This window comes from Phocoena sinus, chromosome 10 (genome assembly GCF_008692025.1).
Source record: "Phocoena sinus isolate mPhoSin1 chromosome 10, mPhoSin1.pri, whole genome shotgun sequence".
Classification (NCBI taxonomy): Eukaryota; Metazoa; Chordata; class Mammalia; order Artiodactyla; family Phocoenidae; genus Phocoena; species Phocoena sinus.
The window spans coordinates 97,175,069-97,201,972 of NC_045772.1; the positions used below are offsets into that span (position 1 = coordinate 97,175,069).

At 54.4% G+C, this 26,904-nt stretch overlaps 1 protein-coding gene across 3 annotated transcripts in view; it reads left to right on the forward strand.

Moving 5' to 3' along the window:
* VWF (von Willebrand factor) overlaps positions 1-26,904 on the forward strand; it is a 136,660-nt gene that overhangs the window by 43,841 nt on the left and 65,915 nt on the right. For all 3 annotated transcript variants that reach the window (XR_004351871.1, XM_032646290.1, XM_032646289.1), the window contains 8 exons: positions 4,675-4,811; positions 5,230-5,368; positions 6,336-6,436; positions 10,557-10,752; positions 11,343-11,558; positions 15,419-15,659; positions 21,411-21,505; positions 23,501-23,661. Coding sequence is in view for 2 of the 3 variants with exons in the window: in XM_032646290.1 (XP_032502181.1) it covers positions 4,675-4,811; positions 5,230-5,368; positions 6,336-6,436; positions 10,557-10,752; positions 11,343-11,558; positions 15,419-15,659; positions 21,411-21,505; positions 23,501-23,661 (1,286 nt within the window). In the remaining variant the exon portion in view is untranslated. The remainder of the gene's footprint in view (positions 1-4,674; positions 4,812-5,229; positions 5,369-6,335; positions 6,437-10,556; positions 10,753-11,342; positions 11,559-15,418; positions 15,660-21,410; positions 21,506-23,500; positions 23,662-26,904) is intronic.

Below are 26,904 nucleotides of genomic sequence, written 5' to 3' on the forward strand. Positions count from 1 at the left end.
GCTGTTTCATTAAGCAGGGTCAGAGAAGGATGGAGACACGAAGGAGCCCGGGATGGGGAGGGGTGGTGCAACGCAGAGTGTGGCTGGGACAGGTGGGGCAGGAGGCAAGACAGAGCCTGAGCCTTCCCTAGACTTGGTGGCATGGAGGCCCATGCGCCTACCTGGTCTGGAGCCGGAGGGAGGACCTTGGTGCAACGCATTGCTCGATTGATTCGGGATAATTTCTGATGCCTTCAAAGCCATCCCTGTCATTCAGCTTTGGGATTCAAGCTGGCTGTTCTGAAACCTCCGGGAAGGAAGATAAACTTCCATGTTGGGGTTCCTGGAGTCTCACCAGACCTCCTTCAGGCCAGGCCATGTGTCGCCTTTTCCTCTGCTTTCTCCACGTCCAGACCTGGATGTACCTGTGCTCCTTGGCACTTGCCACGTGTGCCCAGTATCCCCATGAAATGAAACTTGTTGGAAACTGCAGCCACCCCATACGGCAGTACTGGCCGGTGTCAAGTACTATGAACTCTGGAGTCTGACGGAACGCCCATGTTCAAATTCCTCTTGGGCCACTCTGGGGCCTTGGGCGAGATTTTCTCTGTGCCTCAGTTTTCTCTTCTGTAAACTGGGAATAATAATGCCAGCCTCACCAGAGTAGTAAATGAGGTAGTGCCCATAGAGCACTTAGAAATGCGTCTTGCATGTTTGGTTGAGATTATGTTAATGTGATTTAGAGGCAGGCTTTGGTGAACATTTATGCTGGGAGGAAGCCTGAGTTGCTTTGCAGAAGGCCTGTGGGCTGGCCTTTCTGTAGCCGCGTGGAAAAGAGTAGAAGCCAATGAGCTGAGCAGAACAGCCCCATGGAGACTCCTTTCCTGCGAACAAAGGGGCTTATTTAGAAGAGGTAACATGTTTCCATCAAATGAGAGATTGTTTTTCTCTTCTTTTTTTCCATGAGGGAGGATTCTTATTCATGTAGTGGACTCGCTTTAACTCCTGGCTGTTCTTGGTTTTATGCTATTTGCTATTTTAAGAATCACCTGCTTTGCACGCCTTCACCGAACTTTTATTGCCCACCTGCTGCGTCCATTGGTGGCCAGCGGCTTGTCAGGCTGCCTTTTGCTGACCAGCTGTCTGGGAATGTCTTGGGCATCCTCTTGGCAGAACTTGGGCATCTTGGGGACCTCTGGGCAGAGCTTGGGCGAGTGTCAACATGTGGCCCATTCTTCTGGCTCCTGTTCCAGCCCCCAGGCCCACGGCTCCCTAGCACCTCACTCAGCTGTGTTCCTGGGTTTCCCGCGTGGTCAGCCCCATCCCTCAATTGTACCAAGGAGATAAGCTAAATATAATACAGTATTTAGATTTCTGATTCCCGAGAAACTCCAGAACGCCAGTCAGGGGGAGGTCAGAGCAGGAAATCAGATCAGAGGATTAGATTCTGACCCAGAAGTTTTGCTTTCGAATGTTTGCATATTTTCTCGTTGACCCCTCTTTTCCTGAGCATTGTCAGAGATAATGCAAGTTCAATTTCTTACTCAGATAAGAGTGCTGTTGAGAAAACAAAGAGAGGTTGGGTTAGGAATTCCCACCCATCGCACTGCAATGGGGTCAAGACATGTGATACAAAGGGCCGTGTCATTCTGTTTGTAGAATGATGGTGGCTTCCGAAAAATAGCCATTTTAAAAAGGCTTTCTTGTGACACCCATGGATTTGGAATTCCACCGGGGCTGCAATCATTCGGGATGACCCTGGACCCTAACTCATTGCCTGTTCTGCTCGGACTTCCACAAACAGGGACCCGTCACTCGTGCCCTTCTTGTGGGGCAATGCAATGGGGAGGCACGATCTGCTTCTACTCACACTTCTGACACCACATGTGTGTGTGTTTCCCCCCGACAACAACCAATCCTCTGACTTTCTGGACACCACCCGGGTGTCCTACAATGCAGTTCAGTTCTGACCCTGACTACTCAGAATTAGCACAGACCCCGCAGGTGAAGGGCTCCGTCCAGTGCTCCTGCTTCTGATGGCAGCTGTAATTGTTAGAATGGCTCACAGAACTCAGGCCAACACTTTACATGCTATTAGTGGTTTATTACAAAAAATATTATAAAGGAGACAAATGACCAGCCAGATGGAGATGTACACAGGGTGAGCTCTGGAAGGGTGCTGAGCACGGCAGCTCGTGTCCCTGTGGAGTTGGGGTGTCCTACATGGAAATATGTTCACCAACCTGGAAGCCCTCCCAACTCTGTTTAATAAGAGTTTTTTTGTTTGTTTTTTTTTTTTTTTTTTTTTTTTGCGGTACGCGGGCTTCTCACTGCAGTGGCCTCTCCCGTTGCGGAGCACAGGCTCCGGATGCGCAGGCTCAGCGGCCATGGCTCACGGGCCCAGCCGCTCCGCGGCATGTGGGATCTTCCCGGACCGGGGTACGAACCCACGTCCCCTGCATCGGCAGGCGGACTCTCAACCACTGCGCCACCAGGGAAGCCCTAATAAGAGTTTTTATGGAGGTTTTACTATATAAGCTCAACGGATGATTATTATTTTTTTAGAGATATTTTTGATGGGGACCATTTTTAAAGTCTCTATTGAATTTGTTACAATGTTGCTTCTGCTTTATGTTTTGTTTTTATGGCTGCCAGGCATGTGGGATCTTAGCTTCCTGACCAAGGGTCGAACCAAAGTCCCAACCCCTGGACCGCCAGGGAAGTCCCTAAGCCTGGTTGATTATTAACTCAATCTCCAGCCCCTCTCCCTTCCCTGGAGTTTGGGGGATGGGACTGAAAGTCCCAACCCTCTAATCACACTTAGGTCTTTCTGTAACCAGTTCCCATCCTGAAGCTCTCGAGGGACGCGCTAAGAGGGGCTTCATTAGAACACAAGATGCTCCTCTCACCCAGGACATTCCTAGGGCTCTAGAAGCTCTGTGTCAGGAATCAGGGACAAAGACATGTATATTTCTTCTTATCACAGAAGATGACGCTGGTGAGGATGATCTGGGGCCTCCCTATTTTCTCCTAATTTCTCTGGGCTGAGTGTGCCCTCCTGGCCCACTCCATCTTAGAAGGGGTTAATTGCTCTGGGGACCAGGCAGAGGGACACTCACTGTAACCTGGGGCTACTCGCCCTCCCCCTGCCTTCCAGCACATACCAAGGGGAGGGCCACACCTGGACCCAAAGCCGGTCCTGCCCCTCCCCCCGCCGCCCCCCCATGCCTGCTGTGTCTTTCAGTGCAAATCTGGGCATGAGGTGGCAGGCAGGGGGCCGATGGGGCTTGTCTTTGACAGGTGGACAGCTGGAACCCCTCTCAGGCCTTTGGGGACCCCTGACTGTGTGACTGGGTTCAGCATCAGCCCCTGGAGATGGGTCCAGGTGGGACCGGCTGTAGGACCCTCCTGGGGGAACTGGGGTGCAGAGCAGAGCGGTGCTATGGAGGATGATCCTCTGCTCTTTGGAGGCCAGGGGGCACTGGGAGGGCAAGCAGGGTCCCTACTTTATGGAATGGCTGTGGTGTGTGTCTGCTTTGCTTTCTCTATAGAGTAGAAGGCAAGGAGGAGAGGAAACAGGTAAAGGGAGGCTGGGGAGGGTTCCAGACGCGGGCCTCGGCTTCAGTGGGTCCGCTGTGGGCTGAGCTGGGGTTGGGCCAGTGGGGAGTCACTGGCAAAGCCCCCCTCCCCCAGCACGGACGACCTGCGGTCCGAGGTGCACTGGGCCAGCACCACGGGCCGGCACTGGGGCCTGGGAGGACGGAGTAGCTGTTGGGTGGGTGCGCGTCGAGGGCTCGAGCGGCAGGGTGATACTGGGGCGTCCTCGTACCCGTCCCCAGACGCGTCAGCTGGCTCGGGCAGTGGTGGGAACATGGGCAGATGGGGTCCTGGGCCCCCATTGGCCCCAGCTGAAGTCACAGCATGGATTTGCCCAGGAGGAGGCCTGAGGGCTGCCCCTCGGCTGGCGAGGGGGTGAGGATTGGGTCCTGGCCCCTGTACTGCTGGGCTCCCCCTTCCCCAATCACTGCTCTGGGCGGCCTTTCTGCCCTCTTGCCCTCAGGGACTCTCGTGGAGGGGGGAGTGCCCACAATGGCAGCGCAGAGAAAGGCTTCTGCAGGCCCGAGGCCCTTGGCCCCAGCAGAGCCAGAACCTGGAGCGGCCGTGGGGAAGGGCTGGGGGCCACGGTGAACCCAGAGCGCAGAGCCGGAGCCACGGGTTCTGGTCTGGCTCTGCCACTCCTTGGGTGTGGCTGTCACTCCCCTGAGGCGTGGAACTGACCCACCCGGCCCTGACCTCTCAGGGCTAGAGGAGTGGGGCCTGAATAGAGTCCTCCCGTGGAGCCCCTTTATAGGCTGTAGTGAGGGGCACCCCCAGGAGGTGCCCTGCTGGGACACCCGCTCTCCCCTCCCCTGTGTCCCCCGGGGCACCCGCTGGGACACACACTCTCCCCTCCCCTGTGTCCCCCAGGGGACCCACTGGGACACCCACTCTCCCCTCCCCTGTGTCCCGCCAGGGAACCCGCTGGGACACACACTCTCCCCTCCCCTGTGTCCCCCAGGGGACCCGCTGGGACACACACTCTCCCCTCCCCTGTGTCCTCCAGGGGACCCACTGGGACACCCACTCTCCCCTCCCCTGTGTCCCGCCAGGGAACCCGCTGGGACACACACTCTCCCCTTCCCTGTGTCCCCCCAGGGGAATGTCTCATCACAGGACAATCCCACTTCAAGAGCTTTGACAACAGGCACTTCACCTTCAGTGGGGTCTGCCAGTACCTGCTGGCCCGGGACTGCCAGGACCACTCCTTCTCCATCATCATAGAGACTGTCCAGGTGAGCCTCGCCAGGCAGCCCCAGGGCAACCGCGGGGGTGAGGGGGGCAAGATGGCCCCGTGTGCACATCCTTCCTCTGGACAGCCGAGCAAAGGGGAAGACAGACAGGGCATACAGGGCTCCCCTGAGGACCCTGAGCGCCTGTGGAACAACAGGCCCAAGGAACAAGGGCAAGCAAGGCCTAGAATCCTGATGAGGGACCAGAGCAGGATGGTGCTGGGCGGGGGCAGGCCTGGGCTTTGGGCCTCTCTGTGGCATGACCCCGGGTCCTTCCCAGAGATGGTTCTGGGACCGGGGAGTGGTTCCATGTGAGAAGGGCTGCATAGATGGAGGGCTTTCCCCGAGTGGATGGATCGGGGGCTGGGCTGCAGGGCTGGCGGGGGTTTGGTGACGTCCCTGGGCGTGCCCCTCCCGGCAGTGTGCCGACGACCCCGACGCGGTCTGCACCCGCTCGGTCACCGTCCGCCTGCCCAGCCAGCACAGCAACATCGTGAAGCTGAAGCACGGGGGAGGCGTTGCCATGGATGGTCAGGACATCCAGATCCCCCTCCTGCAAGGTGGGTGCCCTCCTCCCCCACAGGCCCCCCGCCCAGCTCACCCTCAGCGCCCCCGCCCCTCAGCAGTGCTCGCTGCCACCTCTTCTGCGCAAATGTGCAGGAGAGCTAACTTTGGAGGGCAGGCTGGGTGTCCTGGCCTGCCTCCTGCAAGAAAGGAAGGCTTCCTGGAGGAGGAGGAGCAGAGGAAGCTGGCTGGGGGCGGGGTGGCTGGTGATGGGTCAGACCCCAAGATGTCATGGGGCAAAGCCAGATGAGCCCATGACCTGTAGGAAAATCTACCTGTTCAGTGACTTTGCCAGGTTGTTATGAATCCATTTTGCACAGCCTGTTTCCAACCTTCACCCTCAAAGGGGCTACCAGACCCCTCCCCTCTTCTTCTTCTTCTTCAAGACCACTGGCCAGCCCATGGCCCATTATCCCGGCTTTGCACATGGTGAACTTGAGGGTGCCTATGTGTGTTAATGCTGTGTGTCTCTCCGGGGAAGAGGTATGCCTCCTACCTCTTCCGCAGAGAAAACTGCCGTTTCAGCTGTGCGCAAAGCACCAGTCAGCCGTGAGGACTGAGTAACTTAGCCTGGAAGCATGTGCAACAGCAGAGGGGCCCAGGGAATGCTCAGCGGTTAGGGGGAAACGGACGCAGGCTCAGGGCACCTGCCTCAGCTAAGGATGCAGTAGCCTCTGCTTCCCCCTGGTGGCAGTACAGGGAATGGCAGGCTACAGCGGGGATAGATATGGAGGCGCCTTCCTGGGGGAGCCCGATTTGCACTACACCCACCCTGATCACCTTGCCTCTGAGACCCCCCCCCCCACCTTAAGCCTCATGGACATCCCCAGCTGCCCCCTAACTCACTGCTTTCATTGCTACAGTCCTTTGTGAGATACCCCATCTTTCCCTACGATCCATCTGCCTGCCGCTCTCCTGCCCTCTCCCCATCTTAGCCTAAATCCCGTCCTTGCTGGGTTCCAGGTGACCTCCGCATCCAGCACACCGTGATGGCCTCCGTGCACCTCAGCTACGGGGAGGACCTGCAGATAGACTGGGACGGCCGCGGGAGGCTGCTGGTGAAGGTAGGTGCCCTCCTGAGCACGGCCACCCTGCAGCCAGACCTTACAAAGTCCCCGTTGTGCTCTGGGGGGAGAGCTCAAGGGTGGGAGTGGAATTCCTTTCTCCCCCGGCCCTGCGCCCCCAGAGTGAGGAACAGGCCTCTCTGTGTATAAGAGGCTGGTGTTTGCTGTCTGGGTGCCACTTGTTCACCCCGGGAGTTCCCGGGTGCTGGGCTCTTGTACCCCAAGGGTTGTCCAGACTGGGTGGGCTTATGCGGGGCTGGGGAAGCAGTGGATTTGCTGCCCAGGCTCCTGGCTGCAACCAGGCCTGGAATCAGGGGGTGTTCCCTGGGGCGGGGCGCTCACAGTGGGACTCACAGCCAAGACCCTGTGTCGTGTACCCACTGCCTGTGAAAGGTTGTCCTGGGAACTACCAAATCCCTCCCGTGGTCCCGGGGCCTCTGCAGCCTAGGGGCCACTTCCTCTGCTTTCTGTGGCCCTAGAGTCATGCTTGGAGAGGGAGCCATATATTTCACAGGGCTTCCAGATACATTTTTTCTCTCTGGAAATTTCCCTAGGAGGTCTTGTCACTGCCATTTCATAAACGAAGCAAGCAAGGCTCATGGGGGCTGGGAGACGCGCCCAGGACTGCGCACCCGATCAGCTCCCCGGGCAGTGTCACCCCCAGTAGACCAGCGCTTCTCACTTTTAGGTCTTCAGATGCCTTTGCACTCTTCAAAATTATGGAGAACCCCGAGATCTTTTATGGAGGTTATAGCCATTGATATTTACCAGTTTAGAAATTAAATCAGAGACATTTATTAATTCATTAAAAAATAACAATAGTAAAGCGACTACACATTGATATAAACATTAAAAAATCTGTTTTCCGAAACAAAATTAGGTAGTGAGAATACCATTGTTTTATGTTTCTGCAAATTTCTTTAATGGCTGGCTTAATGGGAGACAGCTGGAGTCTCATCTGCTTCTGGGTTCAGTCTTCTGCAATATTACATGTCATGCAGACTCTGGAAAAGTCCACTTGTACAGAATGAGAGGGAAAAAGCCAAGCAACGTTTTCCTGTGATTATGAAAATAGTTTTGGCCTCGTGGACCCTTTGAAAGGGTCTCAGGGATCACCCCCTGCCATGGGTCCCATGTCCACACTTTGAGAACCCCCGCCCTGAATACATTAGGATCCCTGGAGTGTCCCCTCCTGCTTCTGGAGATTCGGTGTTCCATAGGCCCTCGGTATGATCCCGTGATGGGCGCCTGGGGTGTCCTCGATGACATCCTGGTGGTCTCCATCCTCGTGATGTCATGTTCTTTCTTTCTCTTGTCTTTGAAGACCCTGAGAAAGTTCCAAATTAACGCCTTTTTTTTTCTTTTATAAAAAATAAAACTGTGACCACACACTATAGAACATGAAGGTTTTTGGAGATCTTATCAACCCCTCAAGTACAGTTGGAAATAAAGATCCTATCTTTTCTGGAGCAGGAAAGTGACTCCCAGTCATTTGGTTACAGAGTGAGAGCAGAACTTGGGTCTCCTGCACCCTGGCCTTCAAGGGTGGTGCCCCCGTCAGCCGTCCCACTTTCTCAGGCATCTCCCACCACACCGAGAGGGTCTTGATCTGTCAGGTGCCCCTCCCCGCCTTCAGCAGGCACATATATCTTGGTCTTGTCTTGGGTGGCTGATCTCCCTGCCTCACGTTTATCTGTCTCCTCTGAGGGGAGAAGGGGGACTTATTTCTGTGGGAATGAGTTGCAGGGTTATCTCTGGGGCTGTGTTTGGTCAGTTTGGCTAAAGAGAAGAAGCCTTCCCTGGTCAAGACTCAGGACGGGGCAGACGACCCCGGGGCCTGGGGAATGCGCTATGTGTTTCGGCTGGAGGAGGAAAGGGGGCGTTTGTGGATGGGGTGGAGGGAACGTGTCCCCATGCTGACCCCGGGGTTTGTGGGGACCGCCGAGCTGAAGACCCCTGCTGGAGGTTAGGACGGCAGGGAGCGGCAGGGCGGGGCCCTCAGCCCCCGGGGGGCAGCAGCCAGATAAGGTGGGATGAGGGGCTGCCAGTGGCTCCCCGGGTGAGGCACGGGTCCCGAGGTCCAGGCAGCAGGTCCCTGCTGGCTGTGATGCAGGCGCAGCTCGGCATTAGGCCAAGCGGAGTAGAGGGGACTCTGACACTTTTCATCCTGTCGGAAGTGACACTGCTCTTTCAGATAGCGAATAGCAAGTGCGTTCTCCAAGTCCCTGATCTCGGACAGTTGAGGCATTGCGGGCCGGGAGGAGGGCAGCCTGGCCTGGCTCCCACCAGCACGCACACCCTCCTAACCCTCGCCGAGCCAGCCTCTGAGACAAGCCCCGGGGATGGGGACGGAAGGAGACAGGCGTAGAGGGTGGGGGAGGGTGGAGACGGCAGACCTGGCGGGTGTGCCAGAGGTGACCCGGGGAGCCTGAGGTGCTCAGGGCCTGAGAACTAGGAGGGAAGAGAGCGGACACTGAGACGGGGGTGAGGGGACAGACGCCTCCCCGGCTTCACTGCTTCGCCGGGGCTGGCCTTAGGTGTCGGCGTCCGGAGGGGAGCCTCGCTCACTCACGAATCTGTCCAGACACTGTTCAACCATCCACACACCGAACTGGTGGCCGAGGTCCAACAGTGAAACAAAGCGGACCAGAATCCTGGCTTCGTTTAGTTTAAATTCTAACGGGGGGGAGACGCACAGTAAGCAGACCAACGAGGAAACTGTGTCACGTGTTAGAAGGTGATAAATCCTGGCAGGGAGAGAGAGGGCAAGCAGAGGAGGGGCAGGAAGTGCTAGGTGGGGAGGATTGACGTTTTCACTGCGAGGTCAGGGGAGGGCTGGGGCCTGACGTGCCAACACTTGCTACTTGTCAAGCAAACGAGGAAACGCCGCTCCATCCTTTCTCATGAATGATATTTACTTGGGTTCAGTTTATGTGGGTTCGGAACCCTCACTAGATTGTTCCTCCTGCGTCTTGTCAGAGCCGGAAGGGGCTCCAGGACGTGACCTCACAGAGCCCGGCCCGAGCAGGTGTCAGAACACAGGGAGGTTCCGCAGCCACAGTTTAACCCTGGCAAATTGCAGAGCAAGAGTCAGGGCCCTGGGGTCCCGGCTTCTGCTCCAGTTTGAACCAGGACCCCCCTCAATAGACACCAGCAGATGCCCCCGGCTGTACCGTGTGAGAGACAGGCTCGACTCCCCAAAACGTTCCTGAATGTGCATCCCGGACTCAGAAGCAGGAGAACAAGCCACGTGCCGGTGGCCCGCATCCCCCCCTGCTCACCCTCGCAGGCTGCCCTCGGGTCCTCGCTGACCCTCCCTCCTCTGATCATGATCACAACCCCCGGGGTCCTCTTGGCTCGGGGCCTTTTGTCCTCAGTGATGCTCAGTGGCCAAGTCAAAATCAAGAAGTTAGGAAGGGGGACGGTGGCTGAGTGTTTAAGAATCCGCCTGCCAATGCAGGGGACACGGGTTCGAGCCCTGGTCCAGGAAGAATGAGAAGCCCGTGCGCTGTAATGAAGAGTAGGCCCTGCTCGCCACAACTAGGGGAAGCCTGTGCACAACAACGAAGACCCCATGCAGCCAAAAAAGTAAATAAATAAATTTAAAAAAAATAAAAAGAAGTTAGGAAGGTGTTTTTCTTTGTCACCCAATGTATGTTCTAAGAAGAGTTGCACCCTAACAGCTCAGCCTGCTTCGCCCCTGTGTGTGGCAGAGATAAGTGTGCAAGAAAGGGGCGCTGGCTTTGCACTCCATGCCCCTGGGCATCTCCTCTGACAGGCAGGGTGATGGAGCTCCGCCCATCCACTGGTCGCAGCTCTGTGACCTCAGGCAAGTTGCTGTCCCTCTCTGTGTCCCTGTCTTTAAGTGACAGGATAATCTCTAAACCCTTTCCTGCGGGACAGGTCTCTGACTCAAAGGATCTAAGAGGGGGCACGGAGCTGCTGGTAAAGATACTGCAGTTCCTGTTTTATTTTCTTTTGCAGCCTAGGGCTTAGCTGTGGTTTATTAAATGCATATTTATTTTTCACCTGGGGATCGGTTTTGATGAAAACCATCTCATGAGAGCAAGGAAGCTGTGGCTGCTTTGGCAGCTGCTCCAAGGTGGTCTGTCCCCCGCAGCTGTCCCCGGTCTACTCGGGGAGGACGTGCGGCCTGTGCGGGAATTACAACGGCAACCAGGGGGACGACTTCCTGACGCCCGCGGGCCTGGTGGAGCCCCTGGTGGAGCACTTCGGAAACTCCTGGAAGCTGCGTGCGGACTGCGAGGACCTGCAGAAGCAGCCCAGCGACCCCTGCAGCCTCAACCCACGCTTGAGTATGTGAGACCTGGACTGGGGGCCCCCGGAGCCCCGAGCTCCCTCGGGTTCCAGTGCATTCCGTGGACGGTGCGCCCACCGTTGGGGGAGGTGGGTCTTTGTTTTCACCATCAGCATTTGATGATCTTCATCTGGATCATTTATTCGTCAAAATCTCTTTATTGAGCACCCTCCGTGGGCCACACCCTGGGAAAGAAAAGAGTAGCCCGTAGTTCTTCCCCTGGACGTTCTCGGTCCCTTGGAGCAGCAATTAAACTATCGTAAGATAGATGCACGGGGCTGGCCATGCGCAGATTCGTCTGTGGTAGCGTCCTCAGGCCTACATCGACTGCCCCCTCTTACCCTCTTACTCAGCAGGGAACCGTTTCTCCCTAGGAAATGTGGTTGATTATGTATTTAAGCCATCAGGAAAGTATATTGGTTGCGGAAGAAAAATCGCCATGATTCCCAGACATGAGAGAATTTGTTTTTACCGCTGCTGCAGCGAGGGAGGGCCGGGGACGGGGATTTCGAGCCGGAGCCGGTGACCCTGGGGTGCGCGCGCGCATCGCCTGCGGCCGCCTCAGACCACGCCGCTCTTCTCCCACAGCCAGATTCGCGGACGAGTCCTGCGCCATCCTGACGTCGCCCAAGTTCAAGGCCTGCCACGGCGCCGTGGGCCCGCTGCCCTACCTGCAGAACTGCCGCTACGACGTGTGCTCCTGCACCAACGGCAGAGACTGCCTGTGCGACGCGGTGGCCAACTACGCGGCGGCCTGTGCCCGGAGAGGCGTGCGCATCGGCTGGCGGGAGCCCAGCTTCTGCGGTGAGTGCCCTCCCCGCCCGCCGCCCTTCCAACGCCACGCCACCTAGCGGGATCCACTCGGATGCCCTGCGGCCTCCGCGCTGCTCCTGTTCTGAGCGCTGTCTGAACGGGCCCAGGGCATCCCCTCCCGTCTCCTCTCGATTCTCACCTCCCCGAAGGACAGGGCGATGGGGACGGACCTGTACCTGGAGGGCAGGTTGACCCCCTACCTGGGGGCCTAGAACCTTGGCGTCCCTGCCTGGTAGAGATTTCCTGTGGTCGCTGCCACCTAGCGTGGGATGCATGTAGGGCCGGGTTGAGGAGTCAGTGGGTCCCTGCATCCCTGGAGGATCTGAGGAAGTGATGGGAGATGCAGGGACCAAGTCTCTGCTTATAACTTCAGGCAAACCGTCAGGGCAAGTCCCCGCCCACGTCTCCAGCACCGCAAGTCATATAAAGCAGAATAACATCCTTGTCCCCAGACGACGTGAGAGGCCCACCCTGCGCTGTTAGATGCCTGGCACCGGAGGTGGTATCTGCCCCACACTCTGGTCCCTGGTTGGTTGTTACTGTCTCTCTGGGAACGTTTGCCGAGTGCCCTGCGTGGTGAGGCTGTAGCAGTGCTTCAGGGCCTCGACCTTCCTTTTTGAGGCACAGATGGAAGCTGCCTCCCTACTAGGTGCCTGTCACACTGAGCAAGAGAATTAGTAGACTAAGGTCGGGGTAACCAAGGAAGGCTCTCTGGAGGCGGTGCACTTGACCAGGCTTTTAAAAGGCACTTTCTTGACAAAAATGTTGTTTCTGTTGGTGGAATAATAGTTGGGATGCGTAGAAGTGAAGGCATTCAAGGAGGATAAGGTCTAGTGGATACTCTGATTTATACGGTGAAGTAGATGCGTTTGGAGACTAAAATGTCAGTGGTTCTGACAGAGCAGGAAAATAGGAACTACAAGAAATGGTAAAAGGTCTCAATATCATGTATTTGGAGAGAAGTTTAGGTTTAGGGGCTCTAGAAGTGTCACTATTTGGGGTCAAATGAGCCAACTTAGGATTTGAGTCTAAGCCACCTTATAAAAACAAGAAGCAGAGACAAAGTAAGGACGAAATGGAACAAGCGTTTAGATGTGTGAGGTTGTGCCCCTGTCCCTCTAGCCCTGGGGTGTCATGGGGTCACGGGCCAGCAGCTGGGAGAACCGAGGCTGGGACCTCTCTGGGTAACTTGCTTCGCGCGCTTTACTTCACCCTCCAAAAACCCTTATCAGCACTTGCTGTTCAGAAATTGGGGGCGTAATTTGGAGTAAGTGGCGTCTGTCTGTGACTGTGCTTTGGTTGTCCCCCAATGTTAGAAATTATGCATCATCCCTGTGCTACAGCATCCGAGGGATTTCCTAATTTGGGACAGTCTCCCAGCATGCTGAGGGCTTACCGAAATATTCTTTAAACTTCAGGAGCAGCTGTTCTTAACCTCCACCCAGAACAGAACAAGAGGGGGTGAGCTGACCCCACAGCAGCGGGTGCTGAGCTTTGTTTAGAGTTTCCTGGCTCCTGAGGCAGGAAGTGTGGGTGGTGGGAAGGACCTGTCCCTGGAGACTTTGAAAGACAAGAGGAGTCTGTCTCTATGAGTTGAACCAGTGAAAACCAGCCAGGTGGTCACGGGTTGTCCCTCTGAGGCCGGAGGAAGGTAGGCGGGATGCCTGGGTTCCTACCTTCATCTTGCACCTCATGTTCCCTTCCTGAGAAATGAACAGACTCCCTAAACCACTAACTGCATCCCCAAGAAGAGGCCACACCCACTGGGGGACACTCCTGGAGCAAGGCCTGATTGCGTAGCTGCTTTGCAGGGTGCTGTGAGGAGAGTCCGGAGAAGCACAACACATGTTTTGTTTTTTGTTTTTTTGTGTTTTTTTTGCGGTACGCGGGCCTCTCACTGTTGGGGCCTCTCCTGTTGCGGAGCACAGGCTCCGGACACGCAGGCTCAGCGGCCACGGCTCACGGGCCCAGCCACCCCGCGGCACGTGGGATCCTCCCGGACCGGGGCACGAACCCGTGTCCCCTGCATCGGCAGGCGGACTCCCAACCGCTGCGCCACCGGGGAAGCCCCACAACACATGTTTTTCCTTGTAAACTGGTTATGCTTCCTTTGGAAAGACAAGACCACGGGACTCTGGCAGGCAGGGACCAAGTCCTACTGTCTCTGCATCCCCCAGCCTAGCAGAGCCCCTGCCACGCCGTGGACACATAGCCAACATCTGTCAGACTGATGCACATTACCTCTGGGGACGGAGGAGCAATTTAACACAGCTCCGGGCCAGCTCCCCAGAGAGAAAAGCCTTCCTGCTCCTCCTGGATGGGGGAAATTGCCCTTTTAGGCGTAGGCTCAATGGATTGAATGGGATTCCCATCTTTGTGGCCCAACGCAGTCCCATCTTAATCTGCCTTTGCTCTAAATATTCATCCAATGACCCAGCCTCTCCGCTGGTTCAGAGAAAAGCCTGTGTCTAGTATGGTTAAAACCCCTCCCCTCAAACGCCACCCCCGGAGCAGTTGTAGGCAGGGAGGTTGCAGGGCTTGGCCGTTTCTGAGGTTCATGGCCAGGCTTTCCCTTTACAGCTCCTGTGGAACACAGCCAGAGGGTTTCTGCTGTAGAAATGGCTTCTGACAGGGAGGGGAAGGGTTCTAATGGTCCCGGGAGGAGTGTCCCCAGTGAGATTCTCATTTCTTGGACGACAGCTGATCAGCAACGAGAAAGCGTTGTGAAAGAGCCTAGGGCCTCCCCCAGCGCCCCCCACCCCCCAGTAAAGAATTCCATCATCAGGGTGCTCGCGAGAGGGCCGTGAGTGCAGAGTGGGCTGAGTGCTGGGTCCTCTTAGGAGAGGACCTTTGGAGCCTGTGGAGCTGGGACTGCATTTCCCCTGTTATCACAAGGGCAATAAAGCAGCAAACATTCACCCCCTGCCAGGCTGGGCTCTACACTCACTTAACCTTCATAGCAACCCAGGTGGACGTTATTTTTATATTCCAGAGAGGACAGTGCTAACTAGAGGTGGCACTGGGACTTGAACCCAGGAATTGGGGATCCGGCGCCCACTCACTCCCTTAGCTGCTTTGCCGCGTTGCCGTGCTTCCTGTCAGCCTGTGTCTGTTGTGCCGTTTCTGTGTGGGAGGCCGGGGGGTTGGGGGAGGGCTGTGGGTAGGTGGACGCTGCATGCGTGGCTGGGGCAGGTCTAAGGGTGTCCCTGCTCTCTGTGACCGGCACGTCCCCAAAGCCTGGTTCCTAGGGGACCATTTCCTTTCTAGAGCATAATGGTTAAGAGCGTGAGCTTTGGGGTCACAGAGAGCTGGGTTCAAATCCTGCCTCGGCCTCTACCTGGGAGGCGTGACCCTGATGAGTCACTAAGTTAAGTTTCAGGTTTCTTACCTCTGGGGGGGCGGGGTTGTGAGATCTCATGTGAGAGGCAGCCAAGGCATAAAACCCACGGTGAAGAGCAGGGTGTTCAGTAGGTGCTCAGTTAAGGGAGCTGTTATTGTTATTATCATCAGGGAAGAAATGCCCTTGCCCATCCCTGCCAGTCCTTTTGAATATTTACAGCCCTAAAATCCACCAGGATTTCTACTATGTCCCAGGCTTTGAGAATTCAGAGATCACCAAAGCATGGTCCCCCTGGTTAAGCAGAGGAGAAAACGTGTACGTCCGTGATTAGAACAGACGTTCGTGAAAATAAAAACACACTTTTGCTCACAGTGGGAAGAGAAGGCAGTGACTGTACGGATATGACTGGGGGTCCCAGCAGCAAGGGGTGGCACCCCCGGTCCTAGAACCACAGTCCTGGTCATCTTAATGCTTCCACTGAGGCTGTCCTTCCCCCGCCCTCTCTCCTCAGCGCTGAGCTGCCCACGAGGCCAGGTGTACCTGCAGTGTGGGAGCCCCTGCAACCTCACCTGCCGCTCCCTCTCTTACCCGGATGAGGAATGCACTGAGGTCTGCCTGGAGGGCTGCTTCTGCCCCCTGGGGCTCTACCTGGATGAGACCGGGGCCTGTGTACCCAAGGCCCAGTGCCCCTGTTACTACGACGGTGAGATCTTCCAGCCCGAAGACGTCTTCTCGGACCATCACACCATGTGGTAAGTCAAGCAGTGGGACTGGGGACCTCGGGAACGGCAGGGGCAGGGAAACGTTCCTCCACGTCCTTCATTTCATGGATGGGTAAACTGACGCCCAGGACAGGCAGTGCCCGTCCAGCATTGCACAGCAAGTCGGGAGCAAAGCTGAGATTTCACCCAGGTCTTCCGACTGCCTTGCTGTGCAGGGCACTGGAGCTCCAGGCTGGGGGCAGAAGTAAGTGATGAACAGTAAGCCAGCTGTCACGTGTGGAGCCCCATTTCTCTGCACTAGGTCTCAGCTTCCCTTTTCTAGAACAAAAGATGGGAGTTCTCCTTGCCCCGCTCCCCTTCAGCCTCCTGTCGGTGTTCTCAGGCTGAAGCACTCGAGCCAGGAGAAGACACACCGTAGCAGCACTGCCTCAAGGGTGCATCCCCGTCCTGACTTGCTTCACGCCTTTCCCGAAAAACAGCTCCGGGTCACGCACGCTTCCTGCTGTCCTTCACCCAGGCCCTTGGTCATGGTCAGTTTCAGCAGGGCTGTCACGGTCGCAGAAGAAATTTGTAACAGAACATTTATAAACACCTAATCGGCGCCAGTTCTGTCCCAGTGCTGGGCTAGAGATTGTAACCTAAAGATGAACCAGACACAGGATGGGCCCCAGAGAAGCTGACAATCTGCGAGGGAAACCAGTTGAAATGTGCTGATTATGGAAAATTTCAGACATCACACTGGAGAGAATAGTGTAAGGGGTCCTAATGCATCCAGCCCCAGCCTCCATAATTATCACCACTTTGCCACTCTGATTTGATCTATCCCTTCCTCCCCTTTTTGGCTGGAATAATTTAAAGAAAACCTCAGATATTATTTCATTTCATCTGAAAATACTTCAGTATGTATTTCCAACAGAGAAACAGTTAAAAAAAATAAATCTAACCACAATACCATTATTAACCTAACCATTAACAATCATTCCTTCCTAACATCTAACATTCAATCCATGTTCACTTTTTCCTGATTGTCCCAAAATGTCTTTTTACAATTGGTTTGTCCAAGTCAAGATCCAGTCAGGGTCTGCACGTTGCATTTGGTATGAAGCTTTTTCTCATCACTCCACTGAGATTAATTTGCCATCCTTCCCAATCTCCTATATCCAAAGTGGGTTGTTTACACTTGTATTAAAACAGTTATGGTCATTGGGCCTGGATTTATGCAAAAATGTGTTAAATCTCCCCTCTAGACTGTGACCTCCTAAAGAGTAGGGACTGTATCTTAGGCCCTGATCCCTAGTAGCTAACCGTTCTGATACAAAGTAGGTACCATTCATGTTTACTGAGATGAAATAACTATATTTGGTAGACTTGCCGTATCAGAACCATGAAAACCCCTGCTCGTTCAGAAAAGGGAAGGATCTCTTCCGTTTGGGAGGAACTGGGGAAGACTCAATGCAGGAGGTAACTTTTGAGTTTGAGGAGGATTCTACTGGCAGAAGTGGGGTTGAGGGGCTTCCCTGGTGGCGCAGTGGTTGAGAGTCCGCCTGCCGATGCAGGGGACACGGGTTCGTGCCCCGGTCGGGGAAGATCCCACATGCCGCAGAGCGGCTGGGCCCGTGAGCCGTGGCCACTGAGCCTGCGCGTCCGGAGCCTGTGCTCCGCAACGGGAGAGGCCACGACAGTGAGAGGCCCGCGTACCGCAAAAAAAAAAAAAAAAAAAAAAAGAAATGAGGTGGAGGGTTTTAGGGGTGGAGCAGCGGTCCAGGGACTAAAATGCACAAGGCATATACTCACTAGTCACCAAGGTAAGTCCTCTGGGGACATATGTGAGCGCGAGGGAGAGATAAGACTGGGGGGAAGTTGGGACCAGCATCAGGGGCCGGTCTGTGGAAGATAAGGTGAGGACTGATGCTTGAGCAGTCGGCCGTGGGACCTCGGAGGGTTTGAGCAGAGAGGAAATAGGGTCAAAGTGTAGTTTTAGGGAGTAGGTTCTGGAAGCTGCATGAGTTATGAGGTCAGTTGTGGGAAGATGTTGACATAGTCTAGTCGGAAGGTAAGGCCCTGGGCCAAGTAATAGCAGCAAAGACGGAGGGGGTCAGGAGCTAGAGATGACGGGAAGGTAAACAGACCAGTGGGATGTTTGGGAGGAGGAGGAGGAGGTGTATTGAAGGTGGTCCCAGGGTTCTGAACTTGAATGCTTGGGAGAACAGCGAGACCAAGAACTGCAAGAGGGCTCTTTGTAGGTGGAGGGAAGATAATGAGTTCAGTTTTGGCCTCGATGACTTTGAGTGACCAAGAGGGCATCTTGGTGAATGAGTGGAACCGATGGCTGGAATTATGGGTTTGGAGCTTGAGTAAGAGATTGGGGCTGGAGGTACCAGTTACAGCCGTGAGAGTAGCTAGGCTTCTAAGAGGGGAAGACCAAAGATGTGAGAACGTTCAGAGGACCAGGGGAGGAGAAAGGGGATCCCATGAGAGAGGCCAAAGAAAAAAGGCCAGCGGAAAGGGCAGAACCAGGAGAGGCCCATATCATGGACATGAAGGGAACAGGGGAGTCGTACCATCTTCTGTTGGCTTGGGTATTTGGCCTTAGCCCAGTGGTTGTTTTACCACAGTTGTCAAGCTATAATATTCAAGGTGTTTCTCTCTGGGGCCTTGAAACAACACTTTAGGCAAGCAGGACTTGCTTTTTTAGTAAGGAATTGGAGGCTTAGAGAGATTATCACTTTCCCAAATCATCCAGCAAGTGGCTGGAACCCAGGGACCCTTGAACTCTTCATGTTACACGAAGAAGAGGCTGTTGAATATGGCGATCAGAAGGTCACAGTGGCCCCCTTGTTTCATAGTGTGGTGAGGAAAGAAGACAGAGGGTAGGGGGCTGGGGTGACTCTGAGGACAGCAATGCAGCTGGTATTGGTAAAAATAACCAATTTTACCATATCGGAAGCGCAAGGAAGGCTGTGGGGGACAGCAGCTCCTGGGTGGGCAGAGGGCTAGGGGGTAGCCCTGGCTTCAGGCTCTTCTCAGGGTTTGGGCATCAGTGGCCTCTCCATGACCACCTCCTCTTCCCAGCCTCCCCTTCAGGCACCAGGGCTGAAAGCTATAGATCATCTGTTTCTCCACTTCATTTAGAAAATTGGATTTCAGGGAGAATGTGAGCCAGCGGGAACTCAGGGCTTGTCTGTGGCTATTTATTTTTATTCTTTTTAATTAATTAATTTATTTGGCTGTGTTAAGTCTTGGTGGCGGCACACGGGCTTCTCTCTAGTTGTGGTACGTGGTCTCCAGTGCGCGTGGGCTCAGTAGTCGTGGCGAGCAGGCTTAGTTGCCCCGCAGCATGTGGGATCCCAGTTCCCCGACCATGGATTGAACCTGCGTCCCCCTCATTGGAAGTTGGATTCTTAACCACTGGATCACCAGGGTTCTATTTTTATTTTTATTCTTCTGACAACACACTGAAGAATCAGCACAGCTGGGGCAGGTGTTAGTGATGCCCCTGGAAAGGTGGTAGGAAGGTGCAAGCACACGTGACCTGGAGGTTTCTCCAGACCATTCGTGTGGTATCCAAACAGCCATCGCAGTGGGGTGCTCACTCCAGGTAGGCCAGCTGTGAGCCAGGAGTTGTCTTTTAACCTACCTGCAAGGTTTTCTTTCTTTCTTTCTTTTTTTTTTTTTGAAGTAAAATTAAGCTTTTTGGTCATGTCCAAATGATAGATAGAACATGGCATTTGGGAGAAGGATCTTTTTAAGCCAGGTGTTAGTTAAAAACCAGAAGTGCAGAATCTGCATGTGCCCAGGGAGGGAAGGGCTGATTCCCTTGTTCATTCAACAAATGCTGATCGAACAGCAGTCACGTTAAAAATGTTCAAAATCATTATAATCAGCGAAACGCAAAATGAAGCAATAAACGTTACTGCATATCTGTTTCACTGGGAAAAATTGAAATCTGAATAATGCCAAGTGTTGGCAGGGCCATGGGACATGGGGCCCCTGACCTGCTCCTGGTGGACACAGACTTGTTCACATACTCCCAGGATTGTTTCAAAATCTCAGTGTGATTATGTCACATTCCTGCTTGGAATCCTTCCAAACCTTCCCCTCAACAGGCCTTAGGATGAAGGTCAAATCCCTCCCACGGCCTCCCAGGCCCCATGGGATCTGACCTCTGCTACCTGTCCCCTCTCCAATGCCCTGGCTTCCTTTGAATCCTGAAGATGCTTTGCTCCCTTCAAACCCAAGTCCAGTTGTACCTGAGAGAGCCAGGGGCACAGTCTATGCGAATTGGACATCCACACCTGGTAGTCGCACCTGGGCATATATATTAGAGGTCTTCACGTAGGGTACATGTATGAAGATGTCAATCACAGCCTTGTTTACGGTGGTGAGGAGTGAGGGACAATCTTCCATGGCTTCTACCCTCTTGGATCTTTTTATTTTCTATTTTTTGGCCACGCCACTAGGCATACGGGATCTTAGTTCCCTGACCAGAGATCGAACCTACTCCCCCTGCAGTGGAAGCTCGGTGTCTTAACCACTGGACTGCCAGGGAAGTCCCTACCCTCTTGGATCTTATAGTCCAGTGGCAGAGAGAGATGTTAACCAAATAATAACTCAAATGCATGTAAAGTTACAAGTGTGGTAGGAAGCAAAGTATGTGGTCTATGAAAGCTTGAAATGGGGGGTGGACAAAGGCGGTTTTGTCTATGTGTGTGTGTGTGTGTGTGTGTGTGTGTGTGTGTAAGTGATGTCAGGTCAGAGGAAACAGTGTGTGCAGGAGCGTTTGCATTTGAGTGGGGCAATGCACCTTCAGGATGAAAAGAAGGCCAGGTGGATGGATGGGGGATGGGTAGCAGGGCTCAGACCGTGTGGAGCCTGGGAGGCCATGGGAGCGGTTTGACCTTCATTCCTAAAGCCTGTTGAAGGGAAGCTATTGAAGGATTCCAAGCAGGAATGTGACATAATCAGATTTGGGTTTTGCAAAGATACTTGGGCTGCCATGAGGTATGTGTTTTGGAGGGAGGTGAGGAGAGATGCAGGACATCAGTCGGAAGGCTTCTGCACCATCCAGGTGACGGGGGTGGGGCTCAGCAGTGGAGATGGAGGTGGGTGTGGCTCCCAGCTTCAAGCCACCAAGCCCAGGGCTTGGGGATGCATAGGGTGTAGTGGTTGGGGAGAGGGCAGTGTGTCAGGGCTGAGCCCTGGGTTTCCGGTTTGTGAAACTAGATGGATGGTGGTTTCATTCGAAGAATCCAAGCCCCGGGGGAGAATTGGCTTTGGAGGGGGGATAGTGAGCTCAGTTTTGGGCCCACTGAGCCACGCAGGTGGTTATCACATAAGCATTTGAATACGTGGATCTTAAGTTCAACGGAGAGATCGGAGCTGCTGGTGTGAATCTGTGAGTCCTCTCTGTAGTTGAGGCTGGACTTGCAAATGGCACACACAGTAGGAGGAGGAGAGAGGGGCTGGATGAGTCCGTAGGGGGGCGGAACTACTGTGAGCCTGAGCCGAGCAACCAGCAAAGTGGGAGGAAAACCAGGAGGGATGTTTTGTTTTCTTTTTGTAGAAGGATGGAGCAGGTGACAGGGATGACTAACGTGGAAGGAGATGAAGTGAGAAAAGAAGTGAAAACAGTTGCACTGGGTCCAGTGGCGTGGAGGTCACTGGTGGCCTTAGCAGCTGCGTTTCAGCCAGGTTATGGGATGGGGGCCGGCCGGAGAGGGCAGAGCGCCCTGTGGGAGGTGGGGAATCCCTCTAAGTCAGGCTGTGACCTCCTCTCTGCAGCTACTGTGAGGATGGCTTCATGCACTGCTCCACGAGTGGAGCCCCGGGGAGCCTGCTGCCCGACTCGGTCCTCAGCAGCCCCCTGTCCCACCGCAGTGAGTACCACCCGCAACGGGCTCTCCTCTCCCTCTGCTCAGATGGTGTGGGTGAGGGAGCTGGCTGCGTTCAGGCACGCGTTTGTGTGTGTGACTTCCAGGCCTGGAGGTGCCTTTGCATGTACACGTCCCAGTTGTTGAGGCAGGAAGAGTTTAATTTTGTGATGGGGAAAGACTGAATTGCCTGCAGGATGGACCAGGGAGATCTCTCTTCTGCCCATGGCGAACTTAACCCAGGGAGCAGCTGTGGGTACAGTGGTCCTTCATGGCCTCATTTTACTGAGGGACACGGTGACCGGAACACCTCTTTAGAAAGCTTCTCTGATGGATTTGAGACAGAGGAGTTTGGACTCGGTGCCCTTAGTTTGAAGGTCCTAATAGATGCAGGGCTGTTCAAGGACAAGGCACAGGAGGGAGACCTGGTGGGACCATATTCCACGTTTGTGGGTCAGAAGGACCCAACATCCTTGCTTAGAAAGGACCCTCCTGGTAGGAGGGAGCGAGATGCCCTTAGGCAGATAAATGGGCTATTTTCAGCCTCCAGCTTGACGTCTTCTCCCTACCTCTCACTTTCCTAAGGCCCCCTCTCTCCCAGTGACACAGCTCTGTGCCTGCTTTTGTTTTCCGGCTGGTCCTGGTGGGGAGTCCAAGAACAGGATGTCCGCATGGCCAGCTGAGGGCCCACCTCTGGGTCCTTGCTGTGTGCTCACCTGGTGGAAGGGGCAAGGGAACTCCGTGGGGTGTCCTCTAAGGAGGCTAATCCCATTCCTGAGGGCTCCACCTTCATGACCCAATCACCTGCCCCAAACCTCACCTCTTAATAGCATCACCTTTGGGGGTTAGGATTTCCCCATGTGAATTTTGGGGGGATACAAACATTCAGTCCATAGCAGACCTCAAGGTCACTCATCCCTCTGCCTCTTTCTTCTTCCTGCTCTCTCTCATTGTAACGTTTTTTTCCTACACTCCACCCCTCTCTGTTGCGTTCTGCCTCTCAGTTCTGATGCTTCTCTTGCCCAGAGTCTTCTAGCCTAGTGACAGGAAGGTTTTTTTTTTTTTTTCAAAGTCAGGAAACTCCTAGAATTCTGTGCCATTTGGAAAACCATTTAACCTCTTAGGGTTTCAGTTTCCCAACAGAAGTTTCCATATAAAAACAAGGCTGGGAGTTCTGACTTTCTTGTCCATAAGAGCTACTACATGCTATATATGCATGTAAGATACAAATGCTATTCAATGCATCAGGGTTTTTGAAACACAGGTGCTGTGTCAGTTACCTGCTGTCATCATTTACTCAGTCAACACAGTGATACCTACTAATTGCCAGGAGATAGAACAGTGAACAAAGCGACAAAACCCCCTGCCTGCACGGAGCCTGTGTTCTAGTGTGTGGGTGGGATGCGGGTGAGCAGTCAACAAAGAAGGAAAATCAATGGCCTTCAAATGGTGACGTCAGAGCGAGGAGAATGACAAAGCAGGGAGTGGAGGAGTGTCCAGGGATGGAGTGTTATGGGTTTAAAGAGAGCGGCTGGGATGGCCAGGGGCTGGGCAGAGGATGCCACGTGAGCAAAGCCCCCTTTAAAGTTGTTGTGATTTAATTAATTTTAGGAATTTAAAATTAAATGTGTTGGAGCAAAGGTTCCTTTTAAGCACCCACACCCGGGTCCCTTAAAGCCTGGCTCTGGACGTTTCTGCAGCGCGTCCTGATTCAGTGCAGCAGGCAACAGCGCAGGGTCAAAGGGGATGAGGATCGGGGGCCGTTAGAGGGATGCCGAGCTCGGCAGAGGCGTCTTCAGTGTAGGAAGAGGTCAGAGCTCAGATGAGTAGATGAGGCTGCCATTCCGGACCCAGCTGGAGGTCCAGCAGTGCCTTGTCCCAGGGCGTGGGCAGCCTGAGCCTCTGGGGTTGAGTGACTGCACGCAGGGGGCAAAGGACAGAGTAGACGGCAGATCCATTCACCCCTTCAATGATCGTCTCTTTGGTTTTCCTGACTCCAAGGCAAAAGAAGCCTGTCCTGTCAGCCCCCCATGGTCAAGCTGGTGTGTCCTGCTGACAACCCGAGGGCTGAAGGGCTGGAGTGCGCCAAAACGTGCCAGAACTACGACCTGGAGTGCGTGAGCATGGGCTGCGTGTCCGGCTGCCTCTGCCCCCCGGGCATGGTAAGCTACCCAAGCCGCAGAGGGATGGAGACCTGCCGGGTTCCCGCGGGCAGGGGACAGTGAGGTGCGCTGCGGAGGCAGAGAGAGAAAGAAGCAAGAGTTCCACAAGGACGGCACTGGGGCTGCAGACGGGGTGCAGGTGGGGGCAGGGGTGAGTCCTCTGTGGCTGAGTCACAGCCGCCAGAGGCAGGGAGACAGCCGATGGGAAAGTTGGGGTTGATCTTCATCTTGGTGAGAGCTGACAAAAGTACAAGAACTTAGCACAGCGGTGCCCTAGGAAGCGAGGCAAGGATTTCTGGAAAATACTTAAAAGTGCTACCGGGCATCGCCACTAGAGTTTTCCCAAGGGCTGCGTGCCATCGTATGAAGATGAGGAGACACATGCATGCACACACACACACACACATGCACACATTTTTGCATATGACTTGCATTTATGTGTATAACTCTGTATCTCAAGAGAAGATACTGCCGTCAGCAAGCCGCAGGCCCACCAATCCCTTCCCCACACCGAGCCTTGCTTTCCTCATCTGTAGGGTGAGCCATGAGGTCTTGGTCAGCTCCTAACATTCTGTGTCTCTGGGGCTGAGGCTGCAAACCGTCACCCTCAGCCAGCCCTTCCTCGTGGTCCCCCAGTTGCTGGTCTGCGGCCGCCTGGCTCCTAGCGCATCCTGGTGGTGGCAATGGCCTGAGCACACCCAGGCCCCCTTAGCTCCGTCCCAAGTCTAGTCTTAGGACATCTGTGGATTAAATATACATAGACTATTCTTGTCACCCTGAAGGATGCAACTTCTGGATTCTTCTCTTTCAAATGCATCCCGTCTTCTTGCTTTCTCGAATTCCCCATACCCAACGTGAGCAGTGAGGGCTGGGGCGAGGGTCCTAGAGGCCAAAATTGGTGGGGGGAGGCAAGATGGCCCTCTTAATGGTTGTAAAGGTCATTCATGATGCCCAGGCCTCGGCTTGGGGGCAGTATCCTGGGCTGTGGGGGCTGGAAACTCAGATGCATCACCAGCGGCCCTCAGGAAGGCTGCGGACTGGGGTGTGTGCAGGGCACACGGTCTCTCTCTTTCCCTCCAACCCTCTCTCCTCCGAGACGGACAGACTAGCTGTTATCCATTCTCCCTGGGTGCTCCCTTCTGTCTTAGCCTCTGAGGATTCTAGAACTATCTTTTCTAACGGGGGAGCTAGAGATTGGCCAGGGAACATCCCCAAACTGGAAGTTCTTGTTTGGTGCCTTAGCAGAAGGAGGTATAAAGGAGGGGGAAACTCAGACAAGAAATAGGAGCGTGGAGAGGAAACTTCCATATTGTTCTTTTTTACCCCAAGGGCCTCTAATTTTGACTGTTCCTTCTCCATACTTGGAGAAGAAATTCTCCCGACATCAGAGAAAGCTCTGGCAAAAAGAGGGATGCCGCTCAGGAGACTGGAAGCATCAGGGGCTCTTTCAAATGAACTTGTTTTTTCCCCACGAAGGAAATAGTACAGAGAGGCTTAAATATCAGTAACCACAATAATCGCATTATTGTCCCAAATGGAGAGCGAGGCTTTGAATGCAGGATGAGGACGCATCGTTAGGGACTCCTGCAGCCTCTGGCCTCCCGAGGACAGTCTCTGAACATCTGTCATGTTAACAAGGTGTCTCTCACCCCAACCGCAGGGGTTGTGAACTTGAGGCTTGTGGGATAGGAGACTGGGCTGTTTTCACAACTGCTTCATTATGATGCCAGCTAACATGCAAATCATGGAGGCCAGATCTGCGAGCAGGAAAGTCTGGGTGATTTACGAAGTGCGTGGTGTGCTGGCTGCCGCCCGCGACCCGTGTTCTTGGCCTCCACGCAAAGGAAAAGGAGCGGAAAACACTGCTTGGGCCCATGGGTGCAGACATCCTCCGAGGGTGTGTGTCTCGTCGGCCATCCCCTGTGGAAGGTGGGAGGCTGTGGCATGTCACTGAGGGTTTGGAGGAAGAGGTCAGGGGTTCTGAGGACTCGAGAGGAGGGGGGAGCAGCTCCTTCCTGAGGGGCAGACCCACAGGGAGCAGGGAGAGTAGGAACAGGGGCCCGAGGGCCCAGCCCAGCCTCACCGCTTCCTGGCTCCTTGATTTTGCACATTCACTTTCGCCGAGCCTCAGTTGCCTCATTTGTAACATGGGCACAGAATTCCTGCTCTGCCTTCACACATGGGCCTGAAGGAGTCGTATGTGAAAGCACTTTTTTTTTTTTAAAGAAGATGTTGGGGGTAGGAGTTTATTAATTAATTAATTAATTTTTGCTATGTTGGGTCTTCGTTTCTGCGCGGGGGCTTTCTCTAGTTGTGGCAAGTGGGGGCCACTCTTCATCGCGGTGCACGGGCCTCTCACTATCGCAGCCTCTCTTGTTGCAGAGCACAGGCTCCAGATGCGTAGGCTTCAGTAATTGTGGCTCACGGGCCTAGCTGCTCCGCGGCATGTGGGATCCTCCCAGGCCAGGGCTCGAGCCCGTGTCCCCTGCATAGCAGGCAGATTCTCAACCACTGTGCCACCAGGGAAGCCCTGAAAGCACTTTTAAAACCAGAAAGTGCTATGGGATCATGGGAATAGCTTCAGTTGTTGTTTTCGTCCATAACCGAGGCTGTCTCAGAGGCTGGGCCGGCCCCCTCCTCTGGTCCATGGGAGAGACCCAGGAAGGGCCCATTTTCATAAATTTCCAATCTGTTGTGGACCAAAGCTTTTGTAAATATAATAGAAGTGAATTATCAGAAAAATGAAGCAAAAGGCAATGACATGCAAACATGAGTAACAGACAGGATATGTCGCACGTGATTTTCTAAACACCTGCTACCCTCCCGGCTGCACTCACGTCCTCATAGACCTGCACTGGTCCTGGGGACCACCCCGCTCTTTGCAGTTTGTTCCGGGCCTGGTACCCGCTCAGATCAGAGGCTTTCTGCTTCACTCCATCTGCTCCTGACACCGGTGCCAAGGTCTCCTTGCGTAGGACCAGGGGTGAGGATGCTTTCTGACCAAACTGATGGGTGGTTGGTGCAGAAGCTGCCCCGAGCTTCCAGGCTTGAATCTGGGCGCCTGACGTTTACTTCAACAGAGTGGCAAGCCACTTAACATCTTTGTGTCTTTATTTTTCTCACCTGTAAAACTGGGTCAGAAGGGTTCTTGAGAGGGTTGGAGGCGACAGTGGTGGGTACATGGAAGTCGCTTCGTAAGTGGTGGTTTAATGACCGCGGTTACAAGAAGTTCATGGAGGAAAA